At 45.2% G+C, this 27838-nt stretch overlaps 2 protein-coding genes and 3 non-coding genes across 12 annotated transcripts in view; all 5 read left to right on the forward strand.

The window, feature by feature from the left end:
- Nucleotides 1–23378, forward strand: LOC121569639 (importin subunit beta-1). Of its 2 annotated transcripts, none has more exons than XM_045210871.1 (22): nt 1–325; nt 1383–1441; nt 5355–5537; nt 5911–6111; nt 6364–6516; nt 6806–6874; nt 6986–7075; nt 7447–7557; nt 7896–7997; nt 10847–11071; nt 15229–15420; nt 15918–16048; nt 16708–16855; nt 17127–17198; nt 17642–17786; nt 18632–18714; nt 19103–19210; nt 19502–19645; nt 20077–20182; nt 20679–20793; nt 21281–21442; nt 21811–23378. In XM_045210871.1, coding segments are annotated over exons 1-22 (2640 nt in total). In that variant the 5' UTR covers nt 1–285; the 3' UTR covers nt 21812–23378. The 2 variants fall into 2 exon arrangements, with proteins under 2 accessions (XP_045066806.1, XP_045066807.1); XM_045210872.1 differs by having other exon boundaries at nt 6806–6865.
- On the forward strand, nt 18775–18916 carry LOC121570848. The gene has a single exon (XR_006001586.1). It is a non-coding gene; the product is annotated as a small nucleolar RNA SNORA79 (small nucleolar RNA).
- LOC121570844 lies at nt 19703–19846 on the forward strand. The gene has a single exon (XR_006001582.1). It is a non-coding gene; the product is annotated as a small nucleolar RNA SNORA79 (small nucleolar RNA).
- LOC121570845 lies at nt 20359–20502 on the forward strand. The gene has a single exon (XR_006001583.1). It is a non-coding gene; the product is annotated as a small nucleolar RNA SNORA79 (small nucleolar RNA).
- Nucleotides 23379–25746: 2368 nt separating the features above from the next.
- LOC121569638 (suppressor of cytokine signaling 7) overlaps nt 25747–27838 on the forward strand; it is a 30540-nt gene continuing 28448 nt past the window's right edge. For 3 of the 7 annotated variants that reach the window (XM_041880767.2, XM_041880768.2, XM_041880764.2), the window contains exon 1: nt 25749–27711. In XM_041880767.2, the coding sequence (XP_041736701.2) occupies nt 26141–27711 (1571 nt within the window). In that variant the 5' untranslated portion in view covers nt 25749–26140. Of the gene's footprint in view, nt 27712–27838 lie in introns of all 7 variants that reach the window. The other 4 variants (XM_041880762.2, XM_041880763.2, XM_041880769.2 and 1 more) reach the window with 2 other exon arrangements.

Genomic DNA, 27838 nt, shown 5'->3' on the forward strand with positions numbered 1-27838 from the left:
GCGGGAGTCGAGCGCGGCCCTTTCCCTCCCGACAACACAGGATGAACAAGCAGCATTGCTGCTAAAACACTTATTTTCAGGTTCCGCGTTTGGAAATAGCGCATATCCAGAGTAAACTCATCGGCTGGGGGATACCGGGCGTGTATGTTTTTCTCACCGGCTTTCATTGATTTATCCACGGTCCTGTTACATTGGCTGAACACTGAAGAAATATAATCCGGGTTGAGTTGTGCGCGGCAATCCAACTAGCTAGCGACTACTTCTGTGAAGAGTGGTTGGGACAGAATGGAGCTGATAACAATCCTTGAAAAAACTGTCTCTCCAGGTGATTGTACAGTTCCAAATACTTGTCTTTAACATTTGCTATGTGAAGAGTTTAGGTCCAGTAACTTGACATATCTGTATTTGATAGCGATAACGGGTGAAAGTTAAATCAGAAAAAGGGAGGAGGGAAATGCCTTGCTAGCTAGGCTGCTAATGTTACGGCCTACTCACTCCGCGGATGCGGCTTCTGTGGTGAGCTCGCAAACATGCTAACTTTTAGCACGTTATCTAATAGTTCAGTCTGGGCGGCATTAACAGTGCTGCCAGTTTTCAAAATATATTATAATATGTTGAAAAAGTTGTCGCCCACATAGTTTGTCATTTTTATGTGATGTTTTTACTGGTTTGATACGTTTAGTTACCTATCAATTAACTTTGCTAGCTAGCCATTCATGTGCAACTAAGTCGGCCCTGCCTTGCTCGCCCGCTAACTTTAAAGATTACTAGTTAGGTACTGAAGTTAGCATGTGCATGATGTGCCGATGTGGAAAAAATATATATAATAAGCCTGGACTCGATCGTGTAAACATTAGCTCGTATACGCTAGTTAGTGAAGTAAACACTTGTACAATGAACGTGGTGATGTAACTTGGACAGCTAACTAACGTTAGCTAAAGAGTTTGAAACGAGTTGGTTAGCTCAATGGCTAACTTAATCGTTGGTATCTAGTAACTAGCCGCGAGTGAGCATCCCCCGGTAGCCAGTGTGTTGCATGATATGGGTCATCTAGCTAACTAGCTACTGTAACGCTTAATAGATTGGCTATTTAATTTAGTTAGTTAACGAACTAATCTCTCATCGGGAAATGTACACCCACAATTTCCCAAATAGATAATCGCCGTAACAGGTGAATGTGATCACTGGTACGCACTGTACGGAGTGGCTAACGTTAGCTAGGTAATCGTGGTAGCCTAGCTAGCTAATCGTTCTAACTAGGCAAAGTAGGAATTGTAGATGCATGCTAACAGAACTTTGCTGCTTCATGTTGTAGCTAACTAGCAAGTGCACTAGCTATTCACATAAGTATAATGCTAACATTTTCCCTCTCGCCCCCTCAGATCGAAATGAACTGGAGGCGGCACAGAAGTTTCTGGAGCAGGCGGCAATTGAGAATTTGGTTTGTATAGCTACACATTTATCGGTCAGACGGATAATTTATTCCGGTCACATTCAGGTCTGGCGCCAGAAACACAGGGCATGAACTCAATGAATTGCCGGCGTTTTCAACTGGGCCCTTCCTTCCTCCATCTCGACATTATAGCAGCAGCGTCACACGCCTCAGCTTTCGCGAATGAATGGAGACCTAGCATTAACCCACGTTAGCTAGCTAGCACACCAGCTACACCCATGTCGGTATCCAGTGCCACGGCATGATCACTTGACACACTCAATTTTCGACAAATTCTCGTTTTGTGGTTATTTTCTTTTCTTATTCTGATTAATATCACCTGAGCAATATAACCCAGGCATAGAAAAACGAGTTCACTGATAGTGATAGATCACCAGCAGGCGGATTACCCTGTTTTGATATGGACACATGTGGCTAACATGTTGTAACCCTATAGCTGCATTTGATTCGGTATGATATTCATGATGTACCTAATAGTTAACCGGAAAGCTCCCTGATATACTTTTAGTAGTGAGCAATAGCACTCGTCCCCCCTCCCTGACAGATGGCGTTGCATTTTTGGAATAGAAGGCAAAAGAGGGTGTAGCTAGCTGGCTAGAGAAGAGGAAGTTATGCGTGATCAAGGCATCTGTCATTGAGCTACATTTTTGCATAGCTATTTAGCTTTGAAATATGATTCCGCTTGTGTGTATGCACTCTGCCTTTTGAGAAAACATTTATGCTATGGTATTGTGTTTACTTTTTTGGGCAGTGGCAGATCCCCACAGAAAAGGCTAGCTTATGCAAGGTGTACAATACTCATTTGAACCGAAAGTGGCATGCTACTTACATCAGACACTTACCCTTTCTCCTGCTCTCTAAGTGCAGACGCTCTTAAGTACACAAGTGAGTGCATACAATTTCATACGCCCCCTCAACCCGGTGCTGCTCTACCAACTGAGCTAAGGGACCTATGTATGTCCATGTGTTACATACAAATTAGATGTGTTGTATATTCTGCAGGGTAGTCAAAAGCTACACATGTATTATGTAATCTCCCGCTTCTTTGGCCACACATCTATATGTAGCTTTTTTCAAGTCAAATTATTTATTTTAAAACATTTGTCATTTATCCAGAGCGACTTACAGGAGCAGTTAGGGTTACGTGCCTTGCTCAAGGGCACACTGCCATATATTTTTTTTTTACCTAGTCGGCTCTGGGATTCAAAGCAGCGACCTTTCGGTTACTGGCCCAACACTCTTAACCGCTAGGCACCTCACAAAGGTACCAAATATCTATGGCTCTGTTTGCTGGGCTGTGCTGCTCTGTTAATGTTAGTCACATAATTAGCTAGTCAGATCAAAAACTATTAAGGGAGTCATGATACAAGTGTTGCTAAATGTCCTTCTTTTGTGCTGCCCTCCACTGTCCTTCATTATCATTGTCGACCACATTATGATGAAATCCAATCTGTATTTTAACCCATCAGCTAAAGGGACATATATTTCCTCTCTAAGTATTTGAATATACTTTTTTAATCTCCAGAAAGCATAGATAGTGACACCAAGCTAGACACCTCATAGGCCCCACTAATGGGATGACCTGGAATAGGGGTCACAGATGAGATCTTATAGCTAAAATTGGTCACAAAGCAGAGTATACAGTGCCTTCGGAAAGTATTCAGACCCATTGACTTTTCACATTTTGTTACGTTACAGCTTTAATCTAAAATTGATTAAATTGTTTTTTCCCTCGTCAATCTACCCACAATACCCCATAATGACAAAGCAAAACAGGATTTTTGAATTTTTTGCAAATTTATAAATAAAACAGCTCTGGAAATATCACATTTACATAAGCATTTAGACCCTTTTACTCAGTACTTTGTTGAAGCTCCTTTGGCAGCGATTACTGCATTGACTTCTTGAGTATGACGCTACAAGCTTGGCACACCTGTATTTGGGGAGTTTCTCCCATTCTTCTCTGCAGATCCTCTCAAGCTCGGTCAGGTTGGATGGGGAGCGTCGCTGCACAGCTATTTTCAGGTCTCTCCAGAGATGTTCAATCGGGCTCAAGTCTGGGCTTTGACTGGGCCACTCAAGGACATTCAGAGACTTGTCCCGAAGCCACTCCTACATTGTCTTGGCTGTGTGCTTAGGGTCGTTGTCCTGTTGGAAGGTGGACATTTCCCCATTCTGAGGTCTTGAGCACTCTGGAGCAGGTTTTCATCAAGGATCTCTTGACTAGTCTCCCTGTCCCTGCCGCTGAAAAACATTCCCACAGCATGATGCTGCCACCACCATGCTTCACCGTAGAGATGGTGCCAGGTTTCCCCCAGACGTGATGCTTGGCATTCAGACCAAACAGTTCAAGCTTGGTCTCATCAGACCAGAGAATCTTATTTACATTTTAGTCATTTAGCAGACGCAATTAGGGTTAAGTGCCTTGCTCAAGGGCACAGACAGATTTTTCACCTAGTCGGCTCGGGGATTAGAACCAGCGACCTTTCGGTTACTGGCACAATGTCCTTAACCACTAAGCTACCTGCCGCCCCATTGTTTCTCAAGGTCAGAGTCCTTTCGGTGCTTTTTGGCAAACTCCAAGCGGGCTGTCATGTGCCTTTTACTGAAGAGTGGCTTCCGTCTGGCCACTCTACCATAAAGGCCTGATTGGTGGAGTGCTTCAGAGATGGTTGTCCTTCTGGAAGGTTCTCCCATCTCCACAGATGAACTCTGGAGCTCTGTCAAAGTGACCATCGGGTTCTTGGTCACCTCCCTGACCAAGGCCCTTCTCCCCCGATTGCTCAGTTTGGCCTGGCGGCCAGCTCTAGGAAGAGTCTTGGTGGTTCCAAACTTCTTCCATTTAAGAATGATGGAGGGCACTGTTTTCTTGTGGACCTTCAATGCTGCAGACATATTTTGGTACCCTTCCCCAGATCTGTGCCTCGACTCAATCTTGTCTCGGAGCTCTATGGACAATTCCTTCGACCTTAGTGCATGTCAGAGCAAAAACCAAGCCATGTCAACTGTGGGACCTTATATAGACAGGTGTGTGCCTTTCCAAATCATGTCCAATCAATTGAATTTACCACAGGTGGACTCCAATCAAGTTGTAGAAACATCTCAAGAATGATCAATGGAAACAGGATGCACCTGAGCTCAATTTTGAGTCTCATAGCAAAGGGTCTGAATACTTATGTAAATAAGGTATTTCTGTTATTTATTTTTTATTTGCAAAAATGTCTAAACCTGTTTTCACTTTGTCATTATGGGGTATTGTGTGTAGATTGCTGAGGATTTGATTTAATTCATTTTAGAATAAGGCTGTAATGTAACTTGGGCTCCCGAGTGGCGCAGCGGTCGCTACAGACCCTGGTTCGATTCCAGGCTGTGATTGGGATGCCCACAGGGCAGCGCACAGTTGGCCCAGCGTCGTCCGGGGTAGGCCGTCATTGTAAATAAGAATTTGTTCTTAACTGACTTGCCTAGTTAAATAAAGGTTAAATAAAAAAAATAACAACATTTGGAAAAAGTCTGAATACTTTCCGAAGGCACTGTATATGTAAGACCTAAACAAGTTATTTTAGCAGTTTGTTGATCTGACTTAAAACAACCACATATGGCTCAAACGAGATTTGTGGAGCCCACTGCTGCCACTCACTGACTGCAGCATGAACGGAATTTAGTGTCTAAATTGTTTTGCTATTGCATACGAACCTGCTCTGTCATGTCTGTTGATTGATAACCAGCCTCCTAAATCCTTCAGTTGCTGAATGTAACGGTTGAACACTGTTCAGAATGACTGCGGTGAAATCTAACTCATGCTGTGGACTGAAAGACTAAACCACTACTATCTTATGGTCCGATTGTAAAAAAATACATTTTAAAAAACTCTCCACCCACTCTCCCTGTCTTTCTCCAGCCCGCGTTCCTGGTTGAGCTCTCCAAGGTGCTCGCCAACCCTGGCAACACCCAGGTGGCTCGCGTGGCCGCAGGGCTGCAGGTGAAGAACTCGCTCACCTCCAAGGACCCGGACGTGAAGACACGCTACCAGCAGAGATGGCTGGCCATCGATGCCAACGCCCGGCGGGAGATCAAGAACTTTGTAAGGAGAAACTCCTCTTCCACCTCTTAGTGCAGATGGATTTATACTTTCTACCTTTAGTAGGCTTTTATATGGTCTCCCGGCTCCCCACCTCCCCCTCGGGTTGAAGTATATTAAAGCCTCTAAGGTTTTGTTAAGTGGGTTACACAGTGACAATCATTTCATTCAAATATCCCCTGGGGGAAAAGAGGATCCAGGTGCTGAAGTTGATTACCCCCTCAAGAAACCTAACCAGCCAAATGACCTAATTGACTTAAGCCCTTGGCTCCTATAAAAACGAATGTCCTCCATCTCATTCGGTCTCACCCAGCCAAATGCACCAGTTGATTCACCTCTGACTCCACCCCTCCCCCTTCCTTTCACTCCCCTCCAGGTTCTGCAGACCCTGGGCACGGAGACGTACCGGCCCAGCTCGGCCTCCCAGTGCGTGGCTGGCATCGCCTGCGCAGAGATCCCCGTCACCCAGTGGCCCGAGCTCATTCCCCAGCTGGTGGCTAACGTGACGGACCCCAGCAGCACCGAGCACATGAAGGAATCCACCCTGGAGGCCATCGGATACATCTGCCAGGATATCGTGAGTGCCCCCGACACACACACACTTGCGCACATGAGAAAGTGGTTCTAACCTCAACCCGTCCCCCAAAAAAAATCAAACTGCTGTAATATGAAACTTGTGACATTGTTTCCTCGATTACAATCGCACCAAGACAAGATTCCAAAATCGAGGTTAGACTTAATTGGTGTCGTTGTTTTCCGTTGCATGTTTCACTGCAGAGCAGACGTAACTTCCATGAATAACTGTCTTCTCTCCTCCCCTGTACTGTAGGACCCTGAGCAGCTGCAGGACAACGCCAACCAGATCCTGACGGCCATCATCCAGGGCATGAGGAAGGAAGAGCCCAGCAACAACGTCAAGCTGGCCGCCACCAACGCGCTGCTCAACTCACTGGAGTTCACCAAAGCCAACTTCGACAAAGAGGTGTGTTTGTGTCTCCTGCCCTGCCTCGGTCCCACTATATTAGTGTTTAAGTTCCTCCTTTGTCGCATGCTGTGACCCCAAAAATGGAATGATGAAATGGACAAATCTGAGCCTGTTTATAGACTTAACTGTCTGGTCAGTGATGAGAAATCATGCACCACGCTGAACATGTGATGGATAACCCCTACCACAATATCTGAGACCTTCACAAATGCTTACCCACAAGGCTGGGTTTTGAATGCTTTGTTTATGGGCCTGTCGTAACAGTGAATCGGTTTGTGTTTTCCAGACGGAGAGACACTTTATAATGCAGGTCGTCTGCGAGGCCACACAGTGCCCAGACACCAGAGTGAGTATCGTGAGTTTCTCTTTTCTATTTAATCATTTTTTGGCACATTTATTCCATGCTTTCAGCCAATAATCATATTCTTAACCAATGTTGGTGAAATGCAATGTCGGTCTCCCACAGGTACGAGTGGCTGCCTTACAGAACTTGGTGAAGATAATGTCTTTGTATTATCAGTACATGGAAACGTACATGGGCCCAGCACTGTTTGCGGTAAGCACCCCCATGCAGCAACGTGGTCTTGCTCTAACTGTAGTCCTCAACTTATGTGCTGAAAGGCATTATTCTGACAGGTTTTAGATGTGCTTCTTCTTTCTGAAATACTTAACGTAGAGAACACCGAAAAAGGTCTTGATGTACCATATCAGTTACTGATATTGTAGGGTTGCTTGTTGACCACCTGTCTGGTCTGTGATGAGAAATCATGCACCACGCTGAAAAGCCTGATGTATAACTCCTACCACAATATCTGAGACCTGCACGGACACGAACGCCAGTGTTCCGTATCAAGGACACTCCTTTAAAATGAACATCCTGACCCCCTCCCTTTGGCCTCTGCCCTCTCCCTCCCCTACCCCAAACAGATCACAATAGAAGCCATGAAAAGTGATATTGATGAAGTTGCCTTACAAGGAATCGAGTTCTGGTCGAACGTGTGTGACGAGGAGATGGATTTGGCCATCGAAGCGACTGAGGTGAGCCCCCCCCCCCCGACTGTAAATGTACACGTTTTATATATTATAACACCAGAAAGGGACCCAGTGATCCATGTTGCTGAGTGATGATATAGCTCACCTGTCTGGTCTGTGATGAGAAATCATGCACCACGCTGAACGTCTGATGGATAACCCCTACCACAATATCTGAGACCTGCACGTACCTTGTGTTATTTTGTAAACACTCCATTATTTAGCCATTAAACTGACACCCTTACCTTGAGGGTGTTTATTTTAAAAGCACACTGCATACAATGAAGAGTTGCACAACAGCAAAAAGGTAAATATTCCTGTAAATTTGGTACATCTTTCCCCAGGCATCGGAGCAGGGCCGGCCCCCAGAGCACACCAGCAAGTTCTACGCCAAAGGAGCCTTGCAATACCTGGTGCCCATCCTCACCCAGACACTCACCAAGCAGGTACGCAGGAGAAGAGCCCGTGGCAGACATTATACACCTCATTACCCTCTTCATTACACATTAGGGCACAGCTTTGATACACCCACATAATTCTAATGAAGCCTCTGTACACACACCACACACCATTTCTGTCTACAGTTTCTTTGTGTTTACACAAGGCAAGATTCCTTGCCGTTCACATCCCAGCCTAGCTAACACAGTCCACACACAATTCTAAGTGAAACCATGTTAATGAAGTTGGCAGAGGGAGAAATTGACCAAACAGGTTTAGATGAATGTGAGTGTTGAAACCTTAACCGGACAGAGTAAGCCAAGTGAAGTGGAGGGAAAGCAACCCCAGCCAGTTAGTCCTTGGAGAACAGGGCAGCGGTGGTGACTCTACATGATTTAATGTCAGCCGGAGACACTAAAACATCCGTCATAATACCTCCTATAACCTAGAACGATCCTGTAGAGCGAGACAGAAACTGATTCATAAGGATATGGGGGAATAATTTACTGGTATTAAAGTCTCTGTACAACACCACAGTCCTCAATCTTTAGAGAACATTAAGATTCTGCCTCCTAGGAAAACTTGTTTGGTCTGTGATGAGAAATCATGCACCACGCTGAACATGTGATGGATAACCCCTACCACAATATCTGAGACCTGCACAGACATGTAACAAGTCAGGATAAGGGGGGGGGGGTTGGCTCCTCACCCATCCAGACACCACCATTTTGTGTCTAATACCACAGATACGAAAATAGTTGATAGTCCCCCAGGAAGACGGTGTGCACTGCTACCACACATTCTATAATTAGTACAAGTGTACCAAGTGAAGTCTAGCAGGGAGGTGTGAGGGTATCTGTACCTGCCATCCCAGTCTATGTATTAGGGGCTTTAAAGAGACACTGTGTCTAGCTGAATTTGTGTGTCTCCTTTGTATGTTGGTGTCTGTTCTTTTGTGTTTGTCCTTTTGTACACAATGTCCGTGTTGAAATGCTATAGGTACAGTGAGGGAAAAAAGTATTTGATCCCCTGCTGATTTTGTAAGTTTGCCCACAGACAAAGAAATGATCAGTCTATAATTTTAATGGTAGGTTTATTTGAACAGTGAGAGACAGAATAACAAACAAAAAAATCCAGAAGAACGCATGTCAAAAATGTTATGAATTGATTTGCATTTTAATGAGGGAAATAAATATTTGACCCCTCTGCAAAACATGACTTGGTGGCAAAACCCTTGTTGGCAATCACAGAGGTCAGACGTTTCTTGTAGTTGGCCACCAGGTTTGCACACATCTCAGGAGGGATTTTGTCCCACTCCTCTTTGCAGAATTTCTCCAAGTCATTAAGGTTTCGAGGCTGACGTTTGGCAATTCGAACCTTCAGCTCCCTCCACAGATTTTCTATGGGATTAAGGTCTGGAGACTGGCTAGGCCACTCCAGGACCTTAATGTGCTTCTTCTTGAGCCACTCCTTTGTTGCCTTGGCCGTGTGTTTTGGGTCATTGTCATGCTGGAATAACCATCCACGACCCATTTTCAATGCCCTGGCTGAGGGAAGGAGGTTCTCACCCAAGATTTGATGGTACATGACCCCGTCCATCGTCCCTTTGATGCGGTGAAGTTGTCCTGTCCCCTTAGCAGAAAAATACCCCCGAAGCATAATGTTTCCACCTCCATGTTTGACGGTGGGGATGGTGTTCTTGGGGTCATAGGCAGCATTCCTCCTCTTCCAAACACAGCGAGTTGAGTTGATGCCAAAGAGCTCGATTTTGGTCTCATCTGACCACAACACTTTCACCCAGTTCTCCTCTGAATCATTCAGATGTTCATTGGCAAACTTCAGATGGGCATGTATATGTTCTTTCTTGAGCAGGGGGACCTTGCGGGTACTGCAGGATTTCAGTCCTTCACGGCGTAGTGTGTTACCAATTGTTTTCTTGGTGACTATGGTCCCAGCTGCCTTGAGATCATTGACAAGATCCTCCCGTGTAGTTCTGGGCTGATTCCTCACCGTTCTCATGATCATTGCAACTCCACAAGGTGAGATCTTGCATGGAGCCCCAGGCCGAGGGAGATTGAGAGTTATTTTGTGTTTCTTCCATTTGCGAATAATCGCACCAACTGTTGTCACCTTCTCACCAAGCTGCTTGGCGATGGTCTTGTAGCCCATTCCAGCCTTGTGTAGGTCTACAATCTTGTCCCTGACATCCTTGGAGAGATCTTTGGTCTTGGCCATGGTGGAGAGTTTGGAATCTGATTGATTGCTTCTGTGGACAGGTGTCTTTTATACAGGTAACAAGCTGAGATTAGGAGCACTCCCTTTAAGAGTGTGCTCCTAATCTCAGCTCGTTACCTGTATAAAAGACACCTGGGAGCCAGAAATCTTTCTGATTGAGAGGGGGTCAAATACTTATTTCCCTCATTAAAATGCAAATCAATTTATAAATTTTGACACGCTTTTTTCTGGATTTTGTTGTTATTCTGTCTCACTGTTCAAATAAACCTACCATTAAAATTATAGACTGATCATTTCTTTGTCAGTGGGCAAATGTACAAAATCAGTAGGGTATCAAATACTTTTTTCCCTCACTGTACATGTTCATGTAAATGTATGCCATTTACTCTGGGTCTCCTTCCCCTCTGTGTACAACCAGGTCATCTCTCCCGACATACCTTTTTATGTAAATGCATGTCTTACCTCTCACTTGTCCTCTGCAAGTCCAGTATAGATTCCTTTCACACTTCTCCTTCCCTCTGTACCTCTGTCATGTGACATTGGTTACTCCCTACTTTCTCAATGTCATAACGTTTCATGTGAATACGTCTCCTCTCCTTCACCTCTCTCTCTTCCTCCTCAGGACGAGAATGACGACGATGACGACTGGAACCCGTGCAAGGCGGCGGGCGTGTGCCTGATGCTGCTGGCCACGTGTTGCGAGGACGACGTTGTGCCTCACGTGCTGCCCTTCATCAAGGAGCACATTAAGCACCCCGACTGGCGCTACCGCGACGCCTCAGTCATGGCCTTCGGCTCCATCCTGGAGGGCCCCGAGCTCAACCAGCTCAAACCTCTCGTCATCCAGGTAACGAACTACACCACATGTAGAATATAGTATGCATGGCGGACATGAAGACGTACCATAAACGGAACACCACCATATTATGATCTCAACCAGCGGCCTGCTATAAGCTAACATATCAGATAGAAGAGGAGACTTGACTATCTGTTAAAATTATCTTGGTATCTTAAACAGAGTAGTGATGGGAAGTTCGGCTCTTTTTACTGACTCCGATCTTTTCGAATCGTTCAGTCAAAACAACGAATCGTTCGACTCCTTTCGTTCATTCGAGTCAGTCATGCCCAGAGCACGCGGGACCCACTACCGGCAAACGATGAACTGAAAACTTGAGTCATGATTCTACAAGCCTCTTGTTCACGTTGTTCACCATAGGGGGCTTATTGGAGCTGTAAAACTGTGCTTTAAACAATGTACATTTGTTGATAAGATTATTTCTTGATACATTTTAAATGAGCTGTTGTGGCCGCATCGGGACTAGTTTGTGAACTACTCTTTGCGGAATGCATTGCTTAAATGTCTGTCGTGAGGGGATGAGCGCAATGTCGTTCGGGAACTGCAGCCCCCAAAACTGTAACAATTATAGTTTGTTGAGCAGAGGCTGTGTATGTTTTGGTTCTACAAAGCTGTGTCCATCATAACATTCAATTATCAATTAATTGCATTCATTCTTGCACCATGCGATCAATTATCAGTTATAAACATACATTTTTCTTCTCTATGCTCATGATCTATTTCTCTGCGCGCATATGACAGACAGTTGGTGGTCGGAGGAGCGTGTATTAACCCTGCTGTAGGTAGGACTCATTACGGCCAGACAAATGAACCAGTCACTCAGAAAAACTAGTCAGTAAAAAGTTGTTCAAAAAGAACGACACGTTCGTGAAGTGCACATCAATAAGGCATAGCCCAACCAGCTCAAACCCGTTGTCATTCAGGTAACTACACCAACTACTGCTGTATAATGATACCTACTTACTGATACTACCGTTTTTCCCAAGGGGACGTTTCGGTGGAGTTTCACAGCAGCATAGACTAACATGCATACTAACGTGGTGTGCAAGGAAGAGAATTGCTTGTGGCCACGTAGAAATGGATCTGTTGTAAAGGTCTTTGTCTAGGCCGCAAGCATTTCTCAGTTTCCTTGTGTTGCATGCCCATCAGATAACGCATTGTCTTTTCTGTGTGCTCTAAAACGCCCTTATGGTTAATAATGAAACTATCTGCAAGTTGGGCATTAAATACATTCCAATTCATCTTTAGATGAACCACCATGTACCCTAAGTTGTTGCCAGGGTAATCTGGTGTTTACAGACATGTTCATTCACAAGTAGGCTGGACTGGACCCATACACACACACAGTCATGAAAGAACATGGTGGTTCAGCTGATACCGCCATGTTCTTTCATGACTATGGGTGCGTCTCAAATGGCTCCCTATTTAGTGCACTACTTTTTACCAGGGCACATAAGTAATGCGCTATGTAGGGAATAGGGTGCCATTTGGGACACCAACTATGCCCCAATCCTTGACCCCAAGCCTTGTTGGACTGATAACTGAAGTTGGTGCTTGTCTCGGAGTGTGCCGGTGATAAGCTTGTGCAAGTGTCCATAATCAGAGCTAAAACCTGTTATTCACTAGGCACCAAATTCAAGAAAACTGACTGAAACATGGAGGGACTACTTGATGTTGTCCAATAAAATAATCTTGTTTCTGCTTTCCATTGTAAAACGGAAATATTTGAATCTAAGGCAAAAAAAGTCATTAAAACATTGTATCTGGTCTGTGATGAAAAATCTTGTACTCAAGACCCTGAACCCTGATGTTTAATAGGATTTATCTGAGACATTTATCTGAGATTTATCATTGGACACTGTGTTAACAAACCTCCAAACGAGCTTCAATGCCATACAACAATCCTTCAGTAGCCTTCAACTGCTCTTAAACACTAGTAAAACTAAATGCATGCTTTTCAATCGAACGCTGCTAGCACCCGCCCACCCGACTAGAATCACCACTCTCGACGGGTCTGACCTAGAGTATGTGGACAACTACAAATATCTAGGTGTCTGGTTAGACTGTAAACTCAACTTCCAGACTCACATAAAGAATCTCCAATCCAAAGTTAAATCTAGAATCGGCTTCCTATTTCGCAACAAAGCCTCCTTCACTCATGCTGCCAAACATGCCCTCGTAAAACTGACTATCCTACCGATCCTTGACTTCGGCGATGTCATTTACAAAATAGCCTCCAACACTCTACTCAGCAAATTGGATGTAGTCTATCACAGTGCCATCCGTTTTGTCTCCAAAGCCCCATACACTACCCACCACTGTGACCTGTACGCTCTTGTTGGCTGGTCCTCACTACATGTTCGTCGTCAAACCCACTGGCTCCAGGCCATCTATAAATCACTGCTAGGCAAATCCCCGCCTTATCTTAGGTCATTGGTCACCATAGCAGCACCCACCCGTAGTCTGCGCTCCAGCAGGTATATCTCACTGGTCATTCCCAAAGCCAACACCTCCTTTGGCCGCCATTCCTTCCAGTTCTCTGCTGCCAATGACTGGAACGAATTGCAAAAATCTCTGAAGCTGGAGACTCTTATCTCCCTCAATAACTTTAAGCATCAGTTGTCAGAGCACCTTACCGATCACTGCACCTGTACACAGCCCATCTGAAATTAGCCCACCCAACTACCTCATCCCTATATTGTTATTTATTTTGCTCTTTTGCACCCCAGTATCTCTATTTGCACATAATCTCTTGCACATCTAGCATTCCAGTGTTAATACTATTGTAATTATTCTGCACTATAGCCTATTTATTGCCTTACCTCCATAACTTGCCACATTTGCACACACTGTATATATATTTTCTGTTGTATTTCTGACTTTATGTTTTTTTACCCCATATGTAACTCTGTGTTGTTTTTATTGCACTACTTTGCTTTATCTTGGCCAGGTCGCAGTTGTAAATGAGAACCTGTTCTCAACTGGCTTACCTGGTTAAATAAAGGTGAAATAAAAAAATTAAAATAAAAGACCTGCACAGACGAGTTCAGTAAGGCTGGATTTAGACATACTCTGTAATAGAGAATAAAAAATCCATAGTTACATATCGGAATATTATTTTTGATAACTCGTATCGTTTTGGCATCGCAATATTATTTTTGTGCTAGTTGGCTGTACCTGCACCAAAACTCCAGTATTTTTCCTTCATAGTTTGCTCTTCTTTTTAAATAGGGAGTCAATTTGTTGTCAGCACTTTTATTTCCATGACTGATCAACTCATTTTCACATGACTCTCTTGTCCCTCTGCAGCAGACATATGGTAAACAATTGTCACGAGAATTTTGTTATCTCAATGGTTGAAGTCAACTACTTCTCAAATCTTTGAATAATTCCCAGAGGTTGTAAATCTCTAGTTAAATAATGAATTAACAAAGACCCCTTTCTGCAATGGTCAGTATGTTTATTCAGAGAGCACTCTGTCCCAAAATTTGGCACCAAATCTTTTTATACACATACGTCAGAGGAAAATCCCACCCCGCTTTAGGCGGGCTGTATTTTCCACTGTACACATCTTGTAAGCTCACACCTGGGTTTAGCTCATGTGGTTTTCCTCTGCTCTCCTGACCATCAGGTCACACATACATATACACACACACACCCATGTTCTTATCATAGCCTACTCCTTGCTCAGGCAGGCTGCATTTTTTCCTCTCTTCTCATACATAGTTATCGCTGTTCTCACAATATTCTGCAAGCCTCTCACTCCCCTTTCCTGTGTGGGGACATCTGTTTTTGAAACCGGTGTCCTGTTATTGGTTTCAACGTTTTCCACTTCTGCTTGCATAATTACAAGACCCAAATACTCTGTTGCTGGGCAAATATGCATCTTATATTAACACATTTGAAAAACCATGCCCCTCTCGCTACACCTGAATACTGCGGTTATATTAACAGTACCTATCTTTCTCCTCTTGAATGCTGGTTAACAGTACTTAATAATTAATTAATAATAATTTATTACATGTCTATAGTGCTTTTCATAGAATCTCTAAGCTCTTAAATGGGGAGACTTCATGTATCTCCACCCCCTCTGCTAATTGACACTACTGTGGTTAGTGACCAGTCTGCTCTTGTTTCTCCCCTCCCAGGCGATGCCCACGCTGATTGAGTTGATGAAGGACCCCAGTGTGGTGGTGAGGGACACCACAGCTTGGACGGTGGGCAGGATCTGTGAGCTGCTGCCGGAGGCGGCCATCAACGAAGTGTACCTGGCCCCTCTGCTGCAGTGCCTCATCGAGGGCCTGGGGGCTGAGCCACGCGTCGCATCCAACGTCTGCTGGGTGAGACAGAAGCTGGAGCCGCTTTTTGATTTGTTTTACCTTTTTAAAATCCCAATTCAAAAAGACGTGGATACAATGCATTTAAAATCATTGAGGATAACTACAAAAGTTTCACAGCTTATTTCCTTTGTGGTCCTCTTGTAGGCCTCCACCACATATGTAGCAGTAGGACTTCATTAATCCCACAGAGATCAGTGTTTTATCACCACAAGCATCAGCGATAGACTGCACCGTACAAAGACACTCGCTCAATTACAACAATTTATGCCTTAGATCTCAGTCCTCTGCACTCGAGTGGAATATGTTGTATCAAAGTATCTGTAGTTGAGAGAAATACCTGTCTGGTCTGTGATGAGAAATCATGCACCACGCTGAACATGTGATGGATAACCCCTACCACAATATCTGAGACCAGCTAAAGGACCACAAATGATGACTAGATCATTCAGTGTTTCCATATGAATGCCCTCATGATAACTTTCCCTCCCTCCCCTCAGGCCTTCTCCAGCCTGGCAGAAGCGGCGTACGAAGCCACAGATGCAGCGGAGGACCAGGAGGAGCCTGCCACATACTGCCTCTCCTCTTCCTTCGAGCTCATTGTCCAGAAACTCCTAGAAACCACAGACAGGTAAGCAGGACTCTCCAGAAACCACAGACTTTGCAGAAACTCCTAGAAACCACAGACAGGTAAGCAGTACTCTCCAGAGACCACAGACTTTGCAGAAACTCCTAGAAACCACAGACGGGTAGGCAGGACTGTCTAGAAAGTCCTAGAAACACAACCACAGACAGGTATTCTGGACAGGGGGACGGAACGGCACCTTCTGTTGTCCAGGACTGTAGAGGTTTAAAACACCTCTCAACTTGGCTCTTCAAACAAACTAGACATTTGTCTGGAGGAGTTCTTGAAAGTTGGCTAGAGAAGTTCTTGAAAGTTAGCTAGAGACTAACTCTCTCTGGTCTGTGATGAGAAATCATGCACCACGCTGAACATGTGATGGATAACCCCTACCACTATCTGAGACCTTCAGCGACAACATTTGGAGATTTCCTCAGGAAATCCTTTGAAGCCCTTAGCTGTACATACCCTTTTGGAGACTGAGTGTCTTGTCCAGTCTCGTCGTCCTAGATCTGGTTTATGTATTTGAACGCACCACATTTTTGCCAAGAATTGTACACATTTCTATATAATATAAAATGCTAATAATATTAATAATAAAATGTTTTCCTGATGCGCAGTAATGATTTAAGTGAATTAAATAAACGTTCTCCCTCTGTGTCCAACAGGCCGGACGGTCACCAGAACAACCTGCGTAGCGCGGCCTACGAGGCCCTGATGGAGATTGTGAAGAATAGCGCCAAGGACTGCTACCCAGCCGTGCAGAAGACCACCCTGGTCATCATGGAGCGCCTGCAGCAGGTCCTGCAGATGGAGGTGGGTCCCAACAGATAGAGAGGAGAGATGGGAGAGAGAGATGGATTGGGGGGGTGGGGGGCACGTGGTCCCAATAAAAGGGAGAAACGTTTGTGGTCTGTGATGAGAAATCATGTACTCACTACTCTGAAAAGCTCTGATGTTTACTTAAGGATTTATCTGAGACCTACTTTAAACTATTGGACATTTTGCTTGGAGTCTTTTCTGTATTGAATAAACTCCCAATGAAGAATCTAATGTTGATTTCATGTGTTCTCACTCCTTCTCCCAGTCTCACATCCAGAGCACGTCGGACAGAATTCAGTTCAACGACCTCCAGTCTCTACTGTGTGCCACCCTGCAGGTGAGACGAGCTGGCTTCATTCAGTTTGACCCTGAAACCATTTCAACCTCCTCGAACTAGAGGTAGGAGTAGAATACCTAGGGGGTTCCATGAATACATTTAGCTGTCTTGAGTATTTTAAAGCCTTAGAAAAAAATATATATATACACATTTGAGTACCTGTCTGGTCTGTGACGAGAAATCGTGTACTGAAAACCCTGATGACACTAATAGGAAGAATCTGAGACCTGCACAGAAGTGATCAATAAGAGACTAGTAAAGGAGAGTGCTTTATGAGGAAAGATACCGTAGACCGACACCCAGCAAGGAAACAAGTTGTAGGTTGGAGTTTGTCTCAATGCTAGCCTCTTTCCCGCATCTCCTCACAGTAGCTGCTAGATAATGATGAAAGTTAGCCTGTGCTATGTTAGGTTAAAACCCTTTCCCTCCCCACTTCTCTATAGAATGTGCTGAGGAAGGTGCAGCACCAGGACGCGTTGCAGATCTCAGATGTGGTGATGGCCTCTCTGCTGAGAATGTTCCAGAACACCGCTGGCTCCGGGGGCGTACAGGAGGACGCACTCATGGCCGTCTCAACCTTGGTGGAAGGTGAGCCATTTAAAACAGTCTGACACACACTATGTTTTTCTACCAACACTCTCCACCCATTTTAGTAGGATGAATTATGTTTATGTGAATCTAAGCAGTTAAACCTTGTATCTGGTCTGTGATGAAAAATCTTATACTCAAAACCCTGAAATTTAATAGGATTTATATGAGACCTGTTTCCAGCCACTTGTCAATGTTAAACTGATTTCCACGTTTCTCTTTACAGTATGTAAATGGTGTGTTGCATGTCCAGTGTCACATGCCTCACGGAATACGTTTACATGCACACTAATAATTCAGTATTAAAGTATTATGGCAGTAGGCCGAGTATCGCATTAGTCATTTAAACACCTTACTCAGCTCATCACAATCAAAGTTAACATTAGCCAATTAAAACACCTGGTTTTCTGAGCTATCTGATTAGGATATATAAACGGCTTAATCGGTGTTCCAGCGATGTATTTGATCTGTGTGTGTGCTAGCACCAGCAACGCATGTCTCCCTCTTATGCGCAAGTGAGTTTGGACAAACTGGAAGTATGAATCTTAGAAATAGTTTTCACATACAAACTTTATGTCGGAATCAAATAGGCTTCCCAAAAATAACATGGTCCCTATAGTAGAACGTTTATTTTGATTGAAGATTTTCTGCATTTATCAAAGTGCCATCAGGTAGACAGATTTCAGATGTGTCCATATAAACAGGATTATTAGGGAAATTGTTATTCTAGGCAAAGCATTTAAAGGTTTAAATCGGTTTAATCTGTTATATTAATCTGTTTATTCACAATAAGCGTATTATTGTGTGCATGTATCCATGTAATGTCTTCTGTCTTTCCTCCTTAGTATTGGGTGCTGACTTTCAGAAATACATGGATGCCTTTAAACCGTTCCTGGGAATTGGACTGAAGAATTACGCAGAATATCAAGTGGGTTCTAGGATTATATGAATCTCGTAATGTCAAAAACAAAACTGTCCTCCCTTTCACTGACGCCTGTTCCTCTCGCTGCTCTGAGATGTGGCAGTTGGGATTTTAGGTCGTCACAGAGTAAAGCAGGGTCTATTTCACCCAGTGTTTGAGGTAGCAGAGCTGCCATTATCTACGCTGGACTTTGCTGGACCCCACACTTGAAATGCACAGATTTAGTAGCTAAGTTACTTCTAGTAATGCTAACCACACACTCACTCCCCCTCTCTCCCTCCCACGCTCTCTCCCTCCCACGCTTTTTCTTTCTTTCTCTTTCTCTTTTCTCTTTTTTCTTTCTCTTTCTGTCTTTTTTCTTTTTATCTTTCTGTTTTTCTTTCTTTCTTGTCAGGTGTGTCTGGCTGCGGTGGGCCTGGTGTGTGACTTGTGCCGAGCCCTGATGTCCAACATCCTGCCTTACTGCGATGAGATCATGCAGCTCCTGCTAGAGAACCTGGGGGTGAGTGTCACTTTAGTTTCTGCCATCTGTGTTGGTAATGGCAAGGCTACCATTATCATTACTGGAATGTGCAGGACCATACGTTTGAGTCTTATTGCAGATTTACGGCCTCCGAAGCATGTAAATGCCTTCATGTCAAGCTGACCGTAGACCCCAAAAAAATGCTTTTATCAGAAAGCAAAGGTTATGATTCCAGCTAAGCCTTTGTTCATATGGGTTAGGTTAAGTCTTGTGGATACTAATGCAATTTGTCACCAGTACTGACTAAGGGCATGTGTGTTGCCCCTGCAGAATGAGAACGTGCACCGGTCAGTGAAGCCCCAGATCCTGTCAGCTTTCGGAGACATCGCCCTGGCCATCGGAGGAGAGTTCAAGAAGTACCTGGAGATCGTCCTGGACACGCTGCAGCAGGCGTCGCAGGCACAAGTCGACAAGGTAGAACAGATGGACACACACTGTACCACATTGGCATCCCCTTGTTTTGTTTGACCCTGACGCCTGTTCCTCTCGCTGCTCTGAGATGTGGCAGTTGGGATTTTAGGTCGTCACAGAGTAAAGCAGGGTCTATTTCACCCAGTGTTCATGAGGTAGCAGGGCTGCCATTATCAACACTGGACTTTGCTGGACCCCACAAGTTTTGTCCCTGAGCATTTTTGTTGGAACCTTGTTAAGCTTGCCTCTTCCAGAGTTTGTTAGTGATGTTAGTAATATAGTGGTCAATAGAAACAATGGATAATTGTAACATATGAATTGACCAGTTACTCTTATGAAGCCCTTTGGATTCCTCTAAAGACAGTTGCGCTCCTCAATTCTGTCTGTCCTCCGTCCCGCTAACCTGCTGTGTGTTGGTTCCTTCCCCCTGGCAGACGGACTATGACATGGTGGACTATCTGAACGAGCTGCGGGAGGGCTGTCTGGAGGCCTACACTGGCATCATCCAGGGCCTGAAGGGAGACCAGGAGAATGTGCACCGTGAGTCCCCTAGCTACCATCCCCCCAGCATCATAACTCATCTACAGATTTTGTGGATCTAGTATTTTGGTCTATTGCTGACTATGGTATTGATATTGTCTTTAATTGTCTTGATGCCAATTGTTGGATTTTCCTGCACTAGTGTGTTTACAGTAGAGACTGAGGATTCCGTCCACTGACGCCTGTTCCTCTCGCTGCTCTGAGATGTGGCAGTTGGGATTTTAGGTCGTCACAGAGTAAAGCAGGGTCTATTTCACCCAGTGTTCATGAGGTAGCAGGGCTGCCGTTATCAACACTGGACTTTGCGGGACCCCACACTTGCACATTGTGGCATTTGCCGATTTTCGCACTTTGGAGTGTGCCACATTTCCTAACAAGCATCCTTAATCACTTCTTTGCCAGAATTATGGCAACTTTGAGTGAATATTGAACATCTCTGTCTTAATTCTCATGATTGTGCTGAACATTGTCTTCATTGTATCTCTCTGTCCTGTAGCTGACGTGATGCTGGTGCAGCCCAGAGTGGAGTTCATCCTGTCCTTCATCCACCACATCGCTGAAGACGAGGACCACTCTGACGGCGTGGTGGCCAACGCCGCCGGACTCATAGGGTAAAGCAACTTGGATTATCCGAAAGGGGTAGTGACGCTTGCTTCAATAATACTGAAGATGCTTTTGGTATGACACAGCATAGAAATGTTAGGGGTAGCTTGGGGCTAAGATGCATGGAGTAGGGCAGGTGATCAAGGCATGAGAAACACATTAGTATGATGAATTCTGATTTTTATTTTTATATCTAATGAAAACCTGTCTGGGTTGTGAGATATTGTACTCAAAACCCTGATGTTTTAATAGCATTTTCTGAAACCTGCACAAACACGGTCAGAAAGAGACTTGAAAAGGAGTTGTTTTAGGTAGCAAGCCTCTAGATCGGAGTCGTGTTTCCAGCGACTTGGTCAATGTTAAACTGGTTTCTCTGCTTCTCCTTACAGTATGTAAATGGTGTTGTTCCTGTGACATGCTTAGTTAACCCTTTCCCTCCCCTGTGATGTAAAATGTGCTGCATGTGGTCCAACCCTCCGTCTGTCCTCTCCACAGAGACCTGTGCACGGCCTTTGGGAAGGACGTGATGAAGCTGGTGGAGCTGCGGCCCCTCATCAACGACCTGCTGACGGAGGGCCGGAGGTCCAAGACCACCAAGACCAAGACGCTGGCCACATGGGCCACCAAGGAGCTGCGCAAGCTCAAGAGCCAGGCCTGGTGAGTTACTGACCTACTGACTGTCACCCCTACAGCACCTCTAGGGCAACCGCAAGGGAACAGCCAGGGATAATAAAAAAAAATACAGTTTGAAAGTGAATGGTGCGTTGGAGATACCTATGCAGGAAATGCTAGTCTTGTCCATTTTGTTTTATTATGGAGATGGAGTGAAATTGTAACTATCAGTTATTTCATGAAAGAGCATGTATAGAGCGTGTCATTTGGTGACCAATTCTGAGATTTATAAATTCACCACAATTTCACTGTAGCAGCCTAATGAGAGATCACACTGCATGCATTGAGCACGTGAACACAGGACTTTGGCTCCTTCAGCTAATAAGCTTTTCTTCCTCATTTCTCCTCTACAGATTTCATGCTGGTCGGGGATAAAATAGACAACGATGAACAATGAAAACGCCCCACTGGAATTTCTTCTGTCTTTTGCGTCGTGTCCGAGTTAAAGCAGAAGTGAAGCGTGCGCTGAGATGAGTGTCTGAGAATGTGAGAGCGAGAGTGAGAGTGAGCGAGGATCGACATCACACCACCTTCTGAGTACAATTCCAGCAGTCGCCGGCAGACCAGCAGCGCCCCACCCCTGAACCCCCACCACCACTTCCTTAGCCTCCCCACCCTCCTCTTCACGGCCACCTGTGGACTGATTCTGACTCGACGACAAGGAGTCCACCCAAAAACTTGGATCACTGTAGCCGGCTAGTTCTAGAACTCTTCTGAAAAAACTAATATTAGTCTACAACAGGATCACCAGAGTAGAGAAAAAATAACTGCCAAAATGTGGTTTCTTTTGAGGGAAAATACAAACAAAACATGATACGAAATAACTTTATTATTTTGCTCTTTGACCGATCTGTGGAAGACTTACTTTTTCCCTTGTCTTTTTTTTTGGTTCCTTCAAGCACTATATGGTTGCGGACTTCAAAAATGGAGATGGTCAATTTTACGCAAATGTGAACTGAACCGGAATCTGAAAAATGCAAACGTTTGGGGTGACGGAAATGCGCCCAAAGGATCACTGCTGGAGTTGAAGGAAGACGAAACGAGGGGGACGAGCGGGCGGTCTCCACCCCCCTCGTCTCCTACCTCTAGCCTCTCTGATATCCCCCAGCCTGCCCCTGCACGGAGCCCCCACAGCGCTGCAGGGGTAGAGCTAGCCAGCCTGGATGATGGAGTGTGTGTCCGTGAGGGAGGGGATTCACAGTCTCTACTCCCCCGGTTATTGCAAATAATAATAATAATAATAATAAAGCTTGACACAAATTCAGTAAGATATATTTCTGATGCTGTTTGGGAGAGGGCGGTGGGGGCTCGGTAGATGACTTATTGGCAGCACTTAAGTGAATTGGCAAGAATGTGTTCTTCCTTTATTTCCTGCAAGAGAATCACTGACAATGTTCACCTTTCCTTTTTTCTTTTTATTTGAATGGCATCAGTTGTTTCTCTTCGTCTTCAGTGTGGGCTTCTACATAAACAGACCCTCTCTTGCCAGACCTGTTAACAAGAATCGGTGAGGATTTAAGCGTTGGGTGCATCTGGATCAGTGCATATTAGTGCATCAGGATCAATCAAGGGAACACTCCCAAAAGCACTAAATTGGACATGTAATACTTTGACATCTTAATGTTAAGATGAGCAAGGAGTAGAAAACGAGTGCCAAATTTAGACTACTCGGCATAGGGTAAAATACAACAAGCAAACACACACTTGCCTATAGCGTGCAGTTCAGAAATAAACCTATAATTGAACTACATGACGAACTAGTGAATTGGGCTTGTTTCGGTTCCCATTTGTTGGTTTCTCGCTGCACTTAGTTGGAAAAGGGTCACTCGCCAAGCTGTTAAAATGAGAATCGAAGACGTTTGTACAAGGTTATATTTTTCCATTGCTATGAAAAGAAACAATAAAATGATATCAAACATTCCCCAAGCAGTTCTGGTACTTTGGTCTGTATTCTTATCTTCCTTTTGTTTCTTGCAAAGGTTTGTAATGCAATGTGATGACTTTAGTTTCCATGGCAACACTTGGTTGGTCGAGAGATCCCCAGAAACTTCCAAAAATGTATCTTTCTATATTGACATAATCAATCGGGTTCAATTTAACTTGTCTTTACTGTTTTGTACTGTTTACGTTCTCCAATGCAGTGTTGGATATGAGGCGTTTTCCATTTTGATTTGAGATTGAATATTTTTTGCAGTGACTTTGATTCTCACACCACTTTGGGTTGTGTAACATTGTCCTCATGGGCTTGGCTATTTACACCATGTCATGTGTTGAAATGATATTAAGCATTGCAACTTGAATATAGAATTGTGAACATTAAGACCTGCTTTTTTTTCTTAATTTCCAACCTAGTAAACTAATAAAAATCTATATTGTACTTACTGCTGTAACCTTTCCATTCAACGTTCTTCTGTAAATGGCTGCCACTTGTGCCTGTTGACCCTTATACCCTTGCATTGAGTGTGTGTAGAAGAAAAATCCATCTTGCTTAAAAGGAAAAAAGTCAGTCAACCATAATTACTCTTGTCCCTCCAGAAATTAACATGACAGGTTGAGCATGTTTGCAAGTGACCTTAATGCAAAATTTGGGGTGTCCCAAATGGCTCCTTATTCACTGTATAGTGCACTACTTCTGACCAGGGCCCATAGACAAAGTACATTTGGACCTGAGCACAATTTGGAATTGCTGCTACGTTTTATGTTAGAAGTTAACCCAAACCACAGCTGTATGATATTACCTGATTTCCAATCCTAAGGATAACGGGAAAGAAACATGGAAGTACACTGTCAACTTCCATATACAATATATTATCAGATATCGGGTCACCTCCCTCTAGTGCCTAGCTGACTGAACTGCAAGTGTTGGTTTTATTTCACCACAACTCAATTTAAACGAAACGACACAGTGCTGTTTAATAAACTTGCAATACTGATTTAGCCTGAAATTGGACTCCTTATAAACGGGTGAAATGAAAAACTCGACTCATTGTGAAGGCTACATTTGCTAAGAGATACAATGCATCTAAATAGCACATTATAGTGAAATATAAAACTGGGTCGTTAATTTATACTTGACCACGAAGAGGTCATCCAGTGTTGCCAATTTAGCGAGTTTTCAGACCCCTCTAGCGACACATTTTCAAAAAAGCGACTAGCGAGAAATCTAGCGACTTTTTCTGGTGTTATTGGAGACTGACGTGAAAGCACGTATCGTTCTTACTCTTCTCAACGAGCAGCGGGTGCTTTGTTACCCCCGTCCCAAAGCACTCACAGGCGTCCCAGTCCTCGAGCAGCAGCCCCTCCCAGCTGCAGTCAGCAGGAGATGTTCACCCCTCCGCGTCCAGACTGCAAATGAAGCCGCCGCTGGCTGATCCCGCCCTGGTTTACATTCAGGGCGGGATGTAAATGTAGGGTGTTTTTTACTCACTTTTTGTCTCTCCCACGACATTATTCCTCTCTCCTACAGCATCCATCGCAATTACATGCACATGGCCAATTATGCAAATTAGGTGATGACGCCATTTAGCGACTTCTAGCGACTTTTAGGACAGCCAATAGCTACTTTCCTTACTGAGGAGTTGGCAACACTTGAATCTGGGATGAGCAGAGCAGCAACTGATGATGTTGTACACGGTCACCTAAAAGGCTCGAGGGCCACGGTCACAAAGAACAGGCTCAGTACAAATTATATGAAAATAACCACGTTAACATTCCATCTTGAAATAGTGTTTTTTTTTCCTAAGAAGGAGAGAGAGCAGTCAAGGAGGAGGGTGGGGTTTATGTGTGAGAGAAGCAGAATCTAGGGGCTTTTGGGGTCCTTTCTACTTCAGGAAGCGTTCAGGGCATGGGCAGAGCAACGGGCAGAGACAGATGATCTATTATATTGACCAGATACTCAAGTGGCCGTTCTAACAATGAAAAGGCAGAGGACGCAAGATCAGGTGGGACCATTCTAGCCAATGAGAGGGCAGATACGCGCGTCAACAACAGGCACAACTCTGATATAAAGTGTTTTTTTCTCAAAGTTGCCGGGATGTCACGTGTCCTACTTATATCCGCACGCTCGTAACAACCTAAGCATTAGGAAACTTCTATTCGAACAAATAAGCCTCACGTAGCAAATCAGCCATTACATTTTTGGTTGACCAAATTCGACACTCATTAACCTCCATACAAAAACCCCTCGCTTGGTGAGCAAAAAAACAAACACGCCACCTGCTGGAGAAGACATATTTTGGGCCCAGTTATCCCTAACTTCGATGCATAAATGGGCCCAAAATCTGTATTTTCCAGCAGGTGGCGGCTTATCGTTTTTTTTCGCTCTCCAAGCGAGGAGTTTTTATATGGGTATGGGCCTCCTTTATTACCAGAAGAAGCAGATTATTGATGTTGCCTCTGCGCAGCCGCCCCTCGAGCCCTAGTGCGCGAGCCACCCATTACATCCATGTTGTCTACGAAGAGGGAATCGGCGTCAGCAATACTGACGGAACGTTTTAGATGTGTTTTTGTTTATTCGCATACATTTATCAGATTTTTTCCCACGAGGAATATGGAACTTTAAATGACTGTCGTGTATGTAGAATGATGTGTTTGCAGTCAGCAACCGTGCTATTTATTTTTCTTAATGTTATGTAAGAACATAGACGGTACGCGGCGCCTCTTGTTCCGAATTGAGGAGTAATAATGAATAACGCGCAAGATATGTCTCCTGATTTTGTCTTGATGCGCTTGGTTTCTGCGGCTGAATATGACCGATTGGACGAGGAGAATTTGACGTCGGGCGGTGGAGTGGTTTCCGGATTCGGGAAAGCTGTCTTGGGTAATCATGGCAACAATATCAACAATGGGTTTGAATTTGATCCTAACAACCCCACAGCAGGCCCGGCGATTCCGAGCAATCCCTCCCCGCACTATAGTTCACAGGTCGAGAGCAGGACGGGAGACTTTGACAGCGGCTTTATGCTGACTCGACCCTCAGCGTCTGACGCGCCTCAACCACCCGGATTTGCCGTGGCTCAGCGCTTCGATTTTCCTCATGGCGCGGGCAGAGGTTCGCGGGCTCAGCTCATGGTGTTTCAGAACCTCCTTAGGACAAGCGACGGTATTTTGGAATGCGGTCTCGAGCAACCTCCTGGCTTCCAGGTAAGTGAGGCTGAGAAACAGGAAGCCAGTTCTGCCTGTGTCATGATGACCAGTGACAACAACATGGATGTGCAACACCAGAGGCTTCAGTGGCACCCCATCATGAAGCTGTCCAAGGTGGTCGCAGATGCCGGTGACCTGGCTGGAGAGGGAGATGGCCTCTGCCACCAGCACCGCCTGGTCACTGACGCCATGGACTGGCCTCCGCTCCTGGACAAGTCCCTCCGCTTTGGCATCCTGGACCCCAGGAAGACCTGTTCAACGGGGGACACAAACTACCACCACCACCTGGATGACACTGTGCTCAACCTGGCCCGGAGGCTGGGGGAGCTGGGCCAGGCCTCGGAGATGCTGCTGAAGGAGGGAGGAGAGATGCCTCGCTGTTCCTGTCAAAGCATCCTGGCTTCGGCAACGGTGGGCATGGGCCCCGGAGAGGACCCTAGTGAGACAAGTGACGCCCTCCTGGTGCTGGAGGGCCTGGGCTCAGAGGAAGTGGGGGAGCTGGGGATGGGCGGGGAGGAGTTTAAAGGTGGTGCCCCCAGGCAGGAGGGCGAGATGGAAACGGGGCAGGACGGGCAGGGGGCTTTCTCCAGCGGTTCCCTCACAGGGCTAATGAGGCAGGTACACAGGCTGGCCGGGGAGGCCTGTAATTGTGACCCCCAGGTGTGTCCCTCCCCTTTGGATACCCTGGGCTCTGCTGCAGCCTTAACATCATCTTCCCTGTCTCTGGCCTCCTCTAACATCACGAGACAGCAGGCAGTGGAAGCCTCCGCCACCCTTTCTGGCACCTTACCTTCAAAGGACCCCCCCAGCCAAACCTCCCAGTCCCAGCCCCAAAGCAGGGCCACCACGCCGAAGTTAGGGGTGATGTTGCGAGCTGCCTCACCCTTAGTAGTAGAGGGAGCGGCAGGGGGCGAGAAGACGACCAGAGGGAAGTCCAGGAAAGGCTCTCTGAAGATCCGTCTGAGCAAACTATTCCGGACCAAGAGCAGCAGCGGCTCCAGTCATCTACTGGACAAGAGGCCCTCGCTGGCCTCCTCCACCTCCTCTGGGGGCAGCCTGATGGATGTGTGGGGCTCCGGATCCACCAATACAGACCAGGACACAGGGAGGTGAGGTTAAGGAGAGGGAAGGGGACAGCTCTGACTGGGTCTCAAATAGTGTTGGTCTAGCTGAGGAGACTGGGAGAGGACAGGGTGGTAAGGCTGAGGGTACGGGACAGCTCTGCTGTCTCAGCTA

Source organism: Coregonus clupeaformis, chromosome 35 (genome assembly GCF_020615455.1).
Source record: "Coregonus clupeaformis isolate EN_2021a chromosome 35, ASM2061545v1, whole genome shotgun sequence".
Taxonomy (NCBI): Eukaryota; Metazoa; Chordata; class Actinopteri; order Salmoniformes; family Salmonidae; genus Coregonus; species Coregonus clupeaformis.